The following is a 14,049-nucleotide window of genomic DNA, read 5'->3' as shown; positions in this document are numbered from 1 at the left end:
CTATTCATCAGGCACAGCAATGTCATGTGAAACATACTTTAGAGTTATCGCATAACATGCGATATAAAGATCCTTGTTTATTCCAAGGGGTTACAAACAAACAAATTTACCTGAGAAATGTGTTTCTGATATACAGGGTTTTCCAATAAGAGGTGTTATTTTGATATTCAATAGTAAAAGATCAATGGTTTCGTTGCTTGTGTGACACATAGCGCCGTCTTGTTGAAAGTAAACGTTGTCCAGATCAATACCATCCAATTCCGGCCATAAAAAATCATTAATCATCTCTCGATAGTGCAATCCATTCACCGTAACTGTTGCTCCAGCCTCATTTTCAAAAAAGTAAGGTCCAATGACTCCGCCGGACCATAAACTGCACCAAACAGTCACACGTTGAGGATAGAGAGGCTTTTCAACAATAACTCTTGGGTTTTCTGAGCCCCAGATGCGACAATTTTGCTTGTTGAGGAAGCCACCGAGGTGGAAATGGGCCTCATCACTCAAGATGATTTGCATTTGATTCACTCAAGTGAATTATAATAATTTCAATGCGTTGTTGAAGCGTGTATCGTTCCATTTTTATTAATGGCGTAGTTTCTACTTGTCAAATATCAAAAAATGACAGCTTCAAAAGTAACATCTACTGAAATAGCGGGCTATTCAAAATAACACCTCTTATTGGAAAACCCATATACATATATATATATATATATATATATATAGTATTTCGTTTGGTGTAATATTAGCAACTAGACGTTAATTACACATGGGATTAATTCAATAGTGTTAAGATTGACGTCTGAATACGTATATCAAATTTTAAATCACAATCAAATGGAGCTTTGCTGGGCACGTAGCACGGCTACCAGATCACCAGTGGAATTTCAACATCGTTGGAATACGGATCACATCCTCGGTTGGGAAAGAAAAATTGAGATCTCCAGATGAGATGGGATGACATTCTAAAGAGAACTGCCAGCTTCGAAAGGGTGAGAGCCGCAATCAATTCAGGTCAAATCCTGAAACATTTTTGAAGCCGGCTTCAAAACTGGACGCCAGAAGACTTAAAGAAAAAGCAAAAATCAAATAGTAGACAGTCTCAGTTTCGCCCTTCTGAAAGACCACCATTCAGAATCAAAACGATCTTTGAAATGGCTGCTGTGTTTGATAACCAGATCTGATCTTCCCCTCCCCACACCCTTTAGCCTCATTTATATACTAGTCCCAGCGAGAGACCGTACGTGACAACATCATTCTAGTATCTTCCGCCTTTTTCGGTTTTAAACAAAACGCGTTAGAAGGAATAGGACAATCATCGATGACATCCGTACGAGTTCTCGCTGGGCCAATTTTTTCTTCAATCTGAACTTACAACATGAAAAAACTAGCAAAAATAAAACATGATCATGATGTGTAAAAAGGTTTATGAAATATTGTGGTGATGTTTGTTACAATAAAATAAAAATAAAAAACCAAAAATAATCATAATTCATTTTATATTTTTGATAAAATTAATAATTATATACGTTTAATACAAAATAAATTTAATACAAGTAGACATCTCGCCTAGAGGCACTAACTAAGGAAGGTACATTTTACTAACTGAAGAAATATAATATATATTTTTACATGGACTGTTAACAAAATCAGGAAAACTAAAATAAAAAAAAAATTAAATGGCGATAATGAAATAACAATTTTGGCGTAAATGAAAATTACAAAACAAAAAAATTCCATAAAACTATATACATTTTTTTTTTCAAACTGGAACTCTTTCATAATGTAAAAAAAAAATGAGCTTCAAATAAAATACAATGGTGTTCAAAATTGATAATTTTATTGACATTTTTGAAGTATGTAATTGTAAATTATAAAAAATTATTGAATATAATAAAATCATATGTTGGCAACAATAGAGTATTAATTCAAAAAAAAAATAAGAAAATAAAATAAACCAAAAAAAACAATTTAAATGTTGTAGAACAGAAATAAGTAGGAAGCGATTGGAAAAATAAATATTTTAAGGAAATAGGTATGTGTGGTCTGTTTGATAAAATGTATTATATATTTTTACAATAATTATTATTGATATTATTTACAGTGAAAACGATTTTTAAATTTGTTATTTAATTGAAATTTAAAAAAAAACAAACAAAAATCAGTGAGATGATCTTAATTTTCAATTTTTTTCAATTTAAGGCATATTTTTAAACTCAAATCGTTTTCCCTCCATTTTCCCCGTAATATGATAAAAACGATAGCCATCTTGAATTTTCAAATAAATAATTGAAAACCAAATGTAATCTATGGATAAAAATAATATTTGATTTTGGTGATAAATCTATTTTTTAATACATTATGTTATTTAAATAATTTTAAACATAAAATATAATTTTGTTTTGTTAACATTTTATTTTTATACACATTCTCATCATGGCCGATATATTTGTTTGACAAATTCATACGATATCTAATTGGTGAAAAGTTTGGTTTCAAACAAAATCAGAAACAGGCATGTTTCTATAAATCTACAAGAAAATTGCAGTAGTATGATCAATCCGCAACATATTTTATAGACATAGATTTTCCAGATGTTTTAAAAGAAAAAATGATTTAAGATTTTGTCATGAAAGATTGATTCACGTCACCAAAACAATTTCACCGTTGATTGCAAATGAACATTGTTCATAACACGTCATTTACGAGCTAAAGATCTATATCACCCTCCAATATAAATATATTCACACAACTCTCATTATAATATTTAATACGAAAATATAAATTCAGCAATTTGCACAAAGAATCAACACAACAACAGAATCTAAAATATAACATGAAGATTAATTATTGCAGGGATCATTCATTTATACAAATAAATCTAAAGCTGCTCCCCCTAAACCTAAACGCAACACAAAATGAGATCTATTCTAATGGTAAAAAATATGGTTTTAAAAATAAATTTCCCAATCTTATTGCTTTTGTCATAGATAATCCACGGTAAAATTTCTTTCTATAATCTATAACTTTGGCCGTGACATAGGCAGCAATGTGTCAAGAATATAAATCCGCAAATAAAATTATTGATTATACAAGTTCAATTACAATACATGTGTAAAATAAAATGTTGTAAATTTATCAATAATAATTGTTTATCGCGGTGAATACTTTGGATTGTCTGGGCCGTAAGTGAAACTCCTCAATTCGTATGAAAGTTCTTTAGAAGCGTATTTAGATATAGAATTGGAACGACTGCGCGCATTATTTTCTTCGTCCCTTTCGCTTTCGCTGCCGCCGTTTTGTGCACAAAACGCCGCGAGTTCGAAACAGCCGTCGGAACGATTCATTTTCTTTTTGACCTCGTTAGAATTCAAGTCAGATTCGAAAGCCCCGAAGTTTCGGTTGATCCTCGAAGGAATGTCGGTTGTGATGACCTTCTTTGATCTTTTCTCAAATGTTCCAGTTTCAACGGTTTTTTTCTTTCTTCCTTCGATGTTCTCTGCGGGGAAGGAGCCGTTCTGGAGCTGCATGGAGATGGCGGAGTTTAGCGAGTGTGCCGTGTCCAAGTCTGCTTTACGGGAGACGATTATTCTGATATCGGTGTGGAGGTATACCTTGCCGGACTTTGAGGTTAGAAATCTGAAATAATTTAATATTTTTCCTGGATTTAGGGAACCTGTACAAATGCATATCAAGGATTAAAGTGGACTCAATTAAAAGAAGATTTTTTTGAAGTGCTCTGATTTCTGGTCTTAAATCCAGAACAAAGGTATATTATAATGTGGAAAAACATAGTATTATGAATGTAATATAAAACAAGATAACAGAACAATGACAAACCAGAATATGATATGTATAACCAGAATAGGTTAAGTTAGCTAGGTTTGATTAGGTTAGGCGTATTGTTTGTGCTTTTTCTTCACTTTCATTCAATATTCTGTTTTGTCATTGAACCATGTGGAATAAAGGGGGTCTTCACCAGAATCCCAAAGTGCTGGTTTAAAGGCATTCAATTCTTCAGAAGCTCAAAAATCTGATACACAATTTTAGTTTGATTACTGCACAAGAGTCGCAACGGACGGCCGGCATAGTCCAGTGGTAACGCATTGGACTGCCATTCCGAAGGTCGCGGGTTCGAACCCGGCGTGCGCAAATAAATTTTATTTGATTAATTTGTGTTATTTCACAATTAATTAATTAAAATAATATATAGTATATTTGCGGCACGTTCCAGAGTGGAAGATACTACCAGTATCGCCCTGGTGTAAGACCACCATTCAGAATTGAAACGTTGCTCCAAATGGCTTTAGCCGTGTTTAGTGACTAGATCTGAATAGCCAGGTACTTCCCCACCTTCCTCTTTCCCTTCCCCACTTACCTTCAGCCTCACAACATCCCCTAATTGGGGATGCCATAGTCTCACTGGCTCCAGACGGGAGCAGTTGGGACTCTTTTGAGGTATTCACTATAAAAAAAAAAATAAAAAAAAACTGCTCCCGATTGTCGAAGCCAGCGGGGCCATGGCAACCCCAAAAGAGTTGGTACGGGAAGGAGTTGGGGAAGAGGTAGGTTGAGAAGTATTAAAAGGAGATGTTCTTGAGGACACGATAAAGACAAGATCTCACCTCAGATGAATGAGGTATCGCAGTGCGCGTGGATCAGGTTTGGCGCCATCCTGGCACGCCACGGCGGGCACGCACAGCGTCCGCTGGCGTAGGAAGGTCTTGGAGTTGGCGGGCATGTCTGCCATGTCGTACATCACCACAAACATCTTGACCACGGTACCGTGCGGATTGAAGAGGGTGGCCTGGATGGTGCCGGCGCGAGGCACGTTGTAGCCGCGCCGCCCTAGGTTTATGTGCCCCTGGAGACAAAAAGACATGGTTATTGACTATTATTCCGCCATCCTAATTCACAGTAATATTGTAATATTAATGTTATAAAGGCACTAAACGGACATTTCAATAGAGCTAAGTACTAAATGCAGTGTACGAAATGATTTACAAACTTCGGGCGGGAAAGGAAACTTTGAAATTTGACAAATTGTTGAAATTCTGTGAAACAACCCGTCCTAAATCTATCTTCTATCTATCTATGTAATAAAAATCTAAAAGTTTGTTTGTTCAAAATCTTAATCTCCGAAAGTTCTTCAACGATTGTTTTGAAATTTTGACACAATGTTGCATTTGAATACCCGTGTGTTTTTATATACTTTTAGTATACAGATGTCACCTGTGACGGGTAAAAACAGCTCCATCTGTTGGACGTAAAAGCAACATACGCTATTGTTTCTCTATCTGCACAGACAACAGCCACAGCAATGCGTGGCGGGGTACAACTATATAAAAGAAATTGAATAATTTGTATGAAGTTTATTATTCTTACCAAGTAAGGTGCAGAGGTGGTGTTGTCCCCCAGCGAATAGAAGAAGACGGTGACAGGCAGCTTGAGGTGTGGGGGGCAGAAGGAGCCCGAGGCCCCTATCTCCGCCGTGAAGCCGGCTACTGTGGCCGCTGGCTCCAGCCGACCGTTGAGGACCGACTCCTCGAAGCTGCCTGAAAGAAGAACAAGATAACAATACACGGTTAGTCATTTCAAATATAACAATATTACATGACAAAAATTATTTGCTATCCATTTAAGAAAGATCACGTCAAAGGGAATCTTTAACCGATTTGAAATTGCAAAACTGATTTTTCTTTTTCCCTCCCCCAAGGAAAGATAAACCTAGGCCTTAACTCTTGAAATGCCAGCAAATCTGTAGCGGATTTGCTAGGAACTCACAGCACATTTCTTGACTTTATGGTATTTTGAACCTAAAAAAATGCTCCTAGCATACTAAAATATATTCGTTTAGCAATGAAATAATGTATCTTAATATCACCCGAGCGTCGTGTGTTCGATTCCTCGGCTGGCTAAGTCCTCCATCACAACACAAGCAACATTTTCGGCTTTCTGTGGTGGTAGTAGGAGATTTTCAAACATTGTTGGGTTATTCGTAACCCGGGAATGTTTGTCTTTCTTTTAAAAAAATAAAAAAATAAAAAAAATAAAAATAAAAATTATTCTAGCTTGTCTTTTCGTCACTTGCAAATATGTTTATTTTATCTTTGAAAAAGCACATTGAAAATTTCGTGTCGAATTACATAATTTCAAATTTCTTTAAATTATAGTACGTTATTTAATTACAGGAAAGCCTCAAATGGATTATTTTCTTTGTGAAAAACGCTTATAGATGGAAAATATAATATAATTCTGTTTTTACACGATTTTGAAATAATACGATCAACAAAGCATAATGGTAATACATCCATTCTTATTATAACCCTAGTATTTCCCAGCCAAGTGCATGCACTACCCATGTATGAATAAACAATATTGTAAGGGTGCGTATAAACGAGACAAAATTTCTGCGAGCAAGTCACAAATTACGGTAAAGGAACAAAATAACCGCAAGCAGCGTTTCGCGCCGTTTGCAGTTGCTTCGTTCCTTTCCCATAATTTGCGACTCGGCTCGTGGAAATTTTGTCCTGTTCATACAGGGTGACCGGGAGTAAAGTGCACTAACTTCGGAAGGTGATTTTACGTGATGGTAGAAGTAAAAAACTTTTTCTGAAATCCTAACTTTTTTTTCATACAAAAAGACATACCTACTAAAAATCCCTAGTGTAAGGTACAAACTTACCCGATAAATACGCTGTGAACTTGACGAGAACGAGGTGGCAACGTTGTAATCGGCCCGTATCCGTTGAAACCGTGCATAAACAATAGACCACGTAAACATTAGACCCAGAGTTTGGCGTTTACCATTATGTTACAATATTATATGTTTTAAACCAAATTTAAAAAGAGAACTGTGCTAAAATTAACAAAATTTAGTTATACTTTGTTGTGTTCCCACTAACAGTTCTCCAACTCGTCGTGGAAGGAGATTTTAGAGAATAAGTTCTTTATATTAAGTCAGGGATTTATTCAATACTTCACGTATTACAAGAGTGACTTCGATGGTCGACCTAACTAGAAGCTGGCTAAATGAGATCTGCAAACACCAAGTTTGTCTGGAAGCAGCCTAACTGGCCCTATCGACTACTGACTACTAGCTGCCATCTTGCGGATTTCCAAGCAAGCTCTTTGCACTGCCCTCTATGAGTGCATCTGTGAAGCTCTTAGCTAACTCACTTCCCAACGTCTTTGAATGATAAAATTATTTTTACTATTACTCACTAATATCATTGCTTTTGACTAATTTAAAAAACTTTCAAAATTTCCACTTTCCACGTCTACTTACATCATGTAGTCCTTAAACCTAATGAATGTCTGTCCTTTGTGGGTCAAGCCCGGCATTGTCACAGTAATTACGCACAAATAAACACAATTTTGAAAGTAAGTCTTTGGAGAAAAGACGCACCGAATAAAGATGTTCTTTTAAGTAAGTCTTAATAAATCCATAATACAAAATAATAATGCCAGTCCCACACGGCGGATCAATTTTACGTTTTTAGGTGAATAGTAAAATAAGCCCTAAAAATTTGGAATTTCTAAAAAAGTCATTTATTTTTTTTACTTGTACTATCACATAGAATCATCTCCCGAAGTTAGTGCACTTTACCCCCGGACACCCTGTATGTAGCTGGAGTATTTTCATACAATAGAACCTAATTCCCATTTTCCTATACATTATGTGGTGCACGGCGATTCGTGTAAGTTCAACTCACCCAGCAATCCGCTAGTGGTTCCGTGTCTGAATATCTTCCTCTTACTTGACACCTTCATGATGTCGGCGCTGGTGGAGCTGACGGGGGCCAAGAGGGTGGGGGCAGTGGGGGCCACCAGGGCGGCGGGCCCCAGCACACATGGGGCCCCACCAGGAGATGGGGGCCGGCCCCATGGTAGTGGAGAGCCGGGGCTGGAGCCCGGGGACCAGGGCTGGCAGGACAGCTCCAGGTCGGGGATTAGACCGTATAAGGCACTGGAAAAAGACAAGTCACTTATTAAATAAGTTAGGTGAAAGTTTTGGCACCTAATTGACTTCAATTCTTGTCAAGGTCCTAGCACAACATAATAATAAATTTTATTAATATTATTCCACTATTGTTAAATATTTATTTTAACCTTCGACATGCCAAGATTTAAAACAAAACTTGTGTTACCATAAGGGGTCACTGAGATACCCCAAACATCTTACTTTTATAAGGCTACGTTTATTGGTTTTGTAGGATCACAAAAACAGCAAAGCATTAAATTCTAAAATTAATTTCTAAGATTTTGATTACCCCTGTTGGAAATGTGAAGCGATTAACGTGAACGATTTTTTGCTGTTGACGAATAGCAGAACTGTGTAACAATGATAGCAACCCTTTCAGAGGCTCTCATTGACTAAAAAATATCAGGCGTGGCCTTAACTACTATCAAGAAACAATTCATTTATTCTATTTAAGGCGATGCCATACGTTGTGTAACATTTTTAATCAAACCGCTAACAATAACACCCCTTATGTAGATGGTGATAAGGTTTAAATTCCCACTCAACACCATCTGTCTGTTTTGATAAATACAAGAAAAAAACATCGCCAAAAAGTGGCTTTTATTTTATTTTGCAGACGTTCAGGGACAAATAATTTAAATTTAATTGTTTTACGATCATTTTATAAAGAACTTAATTTGCCACATTATACAATAAAACCTTAACCGAAAATGCGATCGTAAGTAGGAGATTTTGAACTTTAAAGCAGTTTTTATAGGCCTGATACATTATTTTTCTAGGCTTATTAAAAGACTTATCTAAAAAATACTGGATCATCTCGTAGGTCAAGATGTGTTCTACTCGCAGTATTTAATTAAAGCATCTAAAACATTTCTAAGTGATCAAATTTTCAAACCAAAAAAACATGAATTTGCATTACTACGCATGGCATCACCTTAAGGTAGGCGACACGCTATACGCAGCATGGCTTAGTCTATTTCAGAATAGGCTATTTCAGAATGCACGGCGAGCGATATGCTGAAATAGGACAAGTCACGAAAATAAAGCGTGGTTATAGTATGGTCTACCACAGGCTTAAATCTGTTAAATTAAATCTTCTTCTATTTAAATTAAATTTAACTTTAGGATGCATTTTACTAACCTTTTGATGCCTGACACACTGTTGATGGAGCTATCAAAATCGAAGCATGACTTCCCCCTCCTCAGCGGTGCTGGACTGGAAGTCAACGGTAAGCCAGTCCTCGAGTGGAAGACCATCGAAGCAGCGGAGTCCAGCCTCCAGCGAAACCTGTCCATTTCCGACACCGATGGCACCGCAGCACCGCTTTCCAAACTCTTCCCGAAAGCCTCCAAATCCTCATTGCCTTCTATGTCCCAGTTTTGATGTGCGTCTCCAACAAAATGAATTCCATCTTCGTCACCTCTAAAATGCTTGCAGCTGTGTCCACAATCGCTTTCTACATCTTCATAAGCGTGCTTCCCCATTTGTTTAGATTCAATGTGCACAAAATTAGCATAGTCTCCCTTTTCATACATGACAACGTGTTGCTCAGGGTTTTTGGAGTAATTTTCGACCGAGTCAGATCGAGGGAAGCTCTTGTAAGTATTGCTGGTATGATCCAAATATGTATTTGAATTGGTCATGTAGGTGATGCCGGACGCTTCGTCTTTGTAAAGGAAATCCTCGTCCTGTTCATTGCCGAACTCATTGGCGAGATAGTCGGCGGAATTGGCAATTTTAATCGGATTGATCTTGGGGATGTCTTTCTGCCTTTGCTCTATTCTCTCCATCATGATTTTTTCAATCTTGTTGAAAGGAGAGGACCTTTTGTGTTTGGGTTTCCGGATGAAATCCACCGCCTTGTCAGAGTTTGGAAGGAGACTGGAATACTCGGATGGAGCCTTATCGTTGTTATTGAGAATTACATCTTTTTGGCCAGTGAGATCACTCTGAGAATGAGAATTGTCTTTGGCGAACCTATCGCCGTACGCAAACGCGCTACATGAAAGCATATTATAATCGTTACTACGGCTAGAGTTATTACCACTATTTATATTAAATATATTTTTATCACACTGGCATTTATTTATCACACTATTACTACTATCACATTTGTTCGGAGCCACTACCACTGAACTGGCACTGTTCTCATTGTCTTTATCACATTTGTCCATGGCATTGACCTCTTCCTCGGCACTTCTCCCGGGCAACCGGCTACACCTCTCAATAGCTTCTAGGAACAAATCTGACTTGTTGATGGTGGTCAAGTCGTGGGTGCCCCTAGACCGCCTCATCCCTCCCTGGCTAAACCCGCTGTCGTCCATCTCTTCCGCGTACAAATTATTGCTACAATCAAAGCACTTTGGTACTAGGGGTTTCCCGCAGTCACACGCGTAGTCGTCGGTTTGCGTGTAACTGGAGATTAGCTTCTTAACGGACGGTTGGTAGTTATCATTGCTGTCACTAAGTCGGCCGGAGGCTTCGTCAGGATGACAGCAACTAATTTGGCAGTGTTTTTTCTGAGAACCGACGTGATATGTTTTGGGATTGATGTCTTCGAACTGACTGCACGATTTGACCGAGGCCATTTGATCACAGCCGATCGAAGAGCAAACGCATTCGAAATCTTTTATTGTATAAACCTCTCTGGAAGACAAGGCTCCATGCAGAGAAACAGAAGTTCTGTAGTTTCCCATGCGGAGAGCATGGTCAAAGCGAGAGGCTTGGAGAATGGGTATGGAAGTGGCGGAGTGGGAATCAGAAGAAGTCTTTGGGTTAGCTGTTTGCCTTGGCACCTTTGTTGAGTTGGCTATTTCGGGAGCCGTCTTGGTAGATGTCTCTTCGTGTACTGAGTTCTTCTGTCCGCTGGGGTCGTGTCCATTACCTGGGTATTGAGAAGTCACTTCCCCGTTGGCGCTCTTATTAGAAATGAGATCATTGTGTCTGCTAGAGCTCCTCCTGCTAAACTTAACTTTGGGAGTGTGCTCCTGCTTAGCTTCCTTGCACTCTGAGTTGTCCTGACTGGACATTCCACTCTCCCTCTGCTTTAGCTTGGCTTCTTTCCTCAGTCTGCGCATGTATTTAGCTATCTCCTTAGCCCTACGCTCATCCAAAACATTCATCTTTTCATCTACTTTTCCTTCCTCACTCTTCTGCTTCATATTCTTGTCATCTTTTAATTGGATTCCTTGATCAGACTCTTCGTCACAATTGCACCGGTGTTTTCCTTTCTGCCTGCAAGGGGTCTGCATCCTGTCATCGACGAGAACATAGTTGACGACACTATCTGAAGGCACTTGAACGTTGGATTCGTCATAGAACTGATACGAACTGTCCACTACTTTGGACTTCCTTTTACAAGCCTTGTGCAGTGGTCCTTCGCACGGGGTGCCGGTGGAGCAAGAAAACCCTGAATCATTAAGATCAGACTGTTCAGGAGTAGAACCTCTGGAATTGGGAGCGCAATAGACGTCTGAATTGGGCGACGAATAAGCTGAGAGTTTTCTGGTGATCCCACTTGCACATCCCATGTCGGGATTTATGATTCCGAGATCTGGTGAAAACGTAGCTCCTTTGATTCGGCTCTTGCAGTCGTCACTTAAGCCATCCATCTTTCTGAGACCTTGATAGTTCATTTTGGAACATGAGGCATTATCTTCCGCTAGACTGCAGGCAGCGGCCAGGCTGTTAGCCAGCATCTCTTCACTCAATGCGGCATTCATCATATCCTTGCTCCTCCTGCGCTTCAGAGTGCTGGGATTACTGGACAGACAAGCGCAACCAACAACAGGCACCTCCTCCACCCGTGGCAAACTCTCCAACAACACTTTTAAGAATATGTTGCTGCCGATATCTGTGATGGGGAAAGTGTGTTTTATGGGCTCAACTTTAAACTGTGAAATTCTGTACGTTTCTCCGGGTATTTTGAGACAGTAGACGACATTAAGATTTTTCTTTTTGTCCAGATTTTCATCTTTGTCTTCCTCGTCGCAATTGGCTTCGTACTTCTTGAAGTTGCAGGTCTCACGGCTGAGTTTACGCTGGCGCTCGGATGGTGACTGTTCCCGAATCTCCTTGATCTTCTCGTCCTCCCGGATCTTGGCTCCCCAGGCAGATATTTGGGAGAAGTGCAGCTGGGAGCGGACGGCTTTGAGGAGCCACTGGGAGGTGATGTAGTTGGCTGGATCTTGAGCCCTGGAAAGCGAAAGAAAGAAATTAATTGTAGAATTGCACAGATGCCAAATGTTGTCCAGATGCTATAGAATACTGCCAAAAATATACAATTCAGTCAAACCAGCCTATTCATGGAGGTGAACTATCATTAAAATGGACGCTTGAGTATGGTCTATCTTTAAACATAGTTTTATGCTACTATCTTTACTACCAATGTTTAAGCTATAATAGAAGCTGTGCACTTTCAGAATACTCACAATCAAACTTGGCGCAGTGATCCAATAAAGGGCAAATTAATGATGTCATCAGAAAGATAGTGTAGCACATTTTATCATATTGCATGATATAAGTTGGCCTGTTTGATATTTGGCACCCACCAAGGTTATTGTTTCCCTCGACAGTTGCAACAACTATATCTTTTATACATATGAGTTTATGCAGTTCTTGTTTTATAAAATGTTTTAAAATACAATAATCAATAAAATTTCTTTCGCACATTCATTTTTACTCTATCAAGTAAAACCGACGAGTAAGAATGAAGGCTCGAGACGAGTTTTACTCAACAAGATTGGCTCGGTGTTTTAGATGTTTAGCGAATCTCTTAGCCACTACTAACTTACTCGATGAAACAAACATACACACTGTAGAGCTCTGCTCGATGATTCGAAGCAAGTAAATACGAACGTTCCAAATCGCTGTGAGCCAATTTGTCCACATGGTGGTACTTACTAAATATCAAGTAAAATTGTTTAGTAAGAACGAATGTTTATGGTAAATATATAGAGCCTCGTCCAATATGCACAAATTATTGTAAAAAAAAGCACTAAAATAGGTTCTTAGGCTAGTTTTTTTTCCTTTTTTAAAACCTAAGAACCAACTTTACAAAATAGGTTCTTAGGTTATTAGTTAGGGTATATAATGTCAAATCGAAAATGGTCTCAAAGTAAACACAAAGAATTTGTCAATGGGCTCTCTATGGGCTGAATAAGTTGTTTGTCACTATAATTATTTGATACAAAGTGTATTTTTTTTAATAATTTGTGCATATTAATATGCTTATCTACCATGATTATTATCACAAGCGTTAGGTACCCACCTCTTGGTGTAAATGGACATGGTCCAGCGCTCCAATAGCTGCAGGGGGCCCCTGCAACCGGCGAGGCAGTTGGGCGCCAGCAGCACCTCGATGCAGAGCGGAATGTGATCGCGCCACAGGGCCTCCGCGTGGCCCCGCAGCGCCAGGGCACGCCCGCGCCCCCGCATCCCTCCCGGGGAGGGTGTCGACACCCCGGCCTGCAATACATTGATCATTATTCATTATTAACGCCTTATATAGTATAGCGAGTACCTATTATAAATAATTATTATTACTTTAATGAAAATAAATTACTTTGTAAATTATTTTTATATTTGCGTCTCACATTAACGCTTATGTTTTATTTGATGGCCTCCTTGGTCGAGGAATAAGGTTCTTGGCTACGAATCGGGGGGTCGCGGCTCAAATCCCGGTATGCGCAAGTAAATTTTATCAAATTAATTTTTGTTGTTTCACAATTATTAATTCATTTAAAATAATATATATTATATTTAAGGTACATTCTATAGTAGAAGATACTCTCAGTATCGCACATGTGTAAGTGATTGGTGACCAGATCTGAATAGCTAGGTAATTACCCACCTTTCTTTTCCCTTCTCGTTTACACCAGGGCGATACTGAGTGAGTATCTTACACACTAGAATATGCACACGTTCCCCTTCCAAAAACCTTTAGCCTCACAACATAACCTAATTAAGGGTGCCATAATCTCATTAGCTCTAGACGGATTGGAGCTGTTTTGAGGTATTCACATTTGCCAGAAAAACGTGTCTTTTTTAACATTCTATTATTATTTTG

At 38.5% G+C, this 14,049-nt stretch overlaps 1 protein-coding gene across 2 annotated transcripts in view; it reads right to left on the bottom strand.

Moving 5' to 3' along the window:
- Positions 1-1,479: 1,479 nt before the first annotated feature.
- Positions 1,480-14,049, bottom strand: part of atos (atos homolog atossa) — a 140,416-nt gene continuing 127,846 nt past the window's right edge. For both annotated transcript variants that reach the window (XM_089647737.1, XM_089647736.1), the window contains 6 exons: positions 13,252-13,448; positions 9,123-12,176; positions 7,713-7,966; positions 5,383-5,552; positions 4,623-4,861; positions 1,480-3,636 (listed from right to left, as the gene is read on the bottom strand). In XM_089647737.1, the coding sequence (XP_089503863.1) occupies positions 3,150-3,636; positions 4,623-4,861; positions 5,383-5,552; positions 7,713-7,966; positions 9,123-12,176; positions 13,252-13,448 (4,401 nt within the window). In that variant the 3' untranslated portion in view covers positions 1,480-3,149. The remainder of the gene's footprint in view (positions 3,637-4,622; positions 4,862-5,382; positions 5,553-7,712; positions 7,967-9,122; positions 12,177-13,251; positions 13,449-14,049) is intronic.

Source organism: Hesperophylax consimilis, chromosome 27, assembly GCF_061612785.1.
Source record: "Hesperophylax consimilis isolate HC1 chromosome 27, BYU_Hcon_1.0, whole genome shotgun sequence".
Classification (NCBI taxonomy): Eukaryota; Metazoa; Arthropoda; class Insecta; order Trichoptera; family Limnephilidae; genus Hesperophylax; species Hesperophylax consimilis.
The sequence above is the reverse complement of the archived record's forward strand: the minus strand, read 5'-3'. Positions and strand labels throughout refer to the sequence as shown.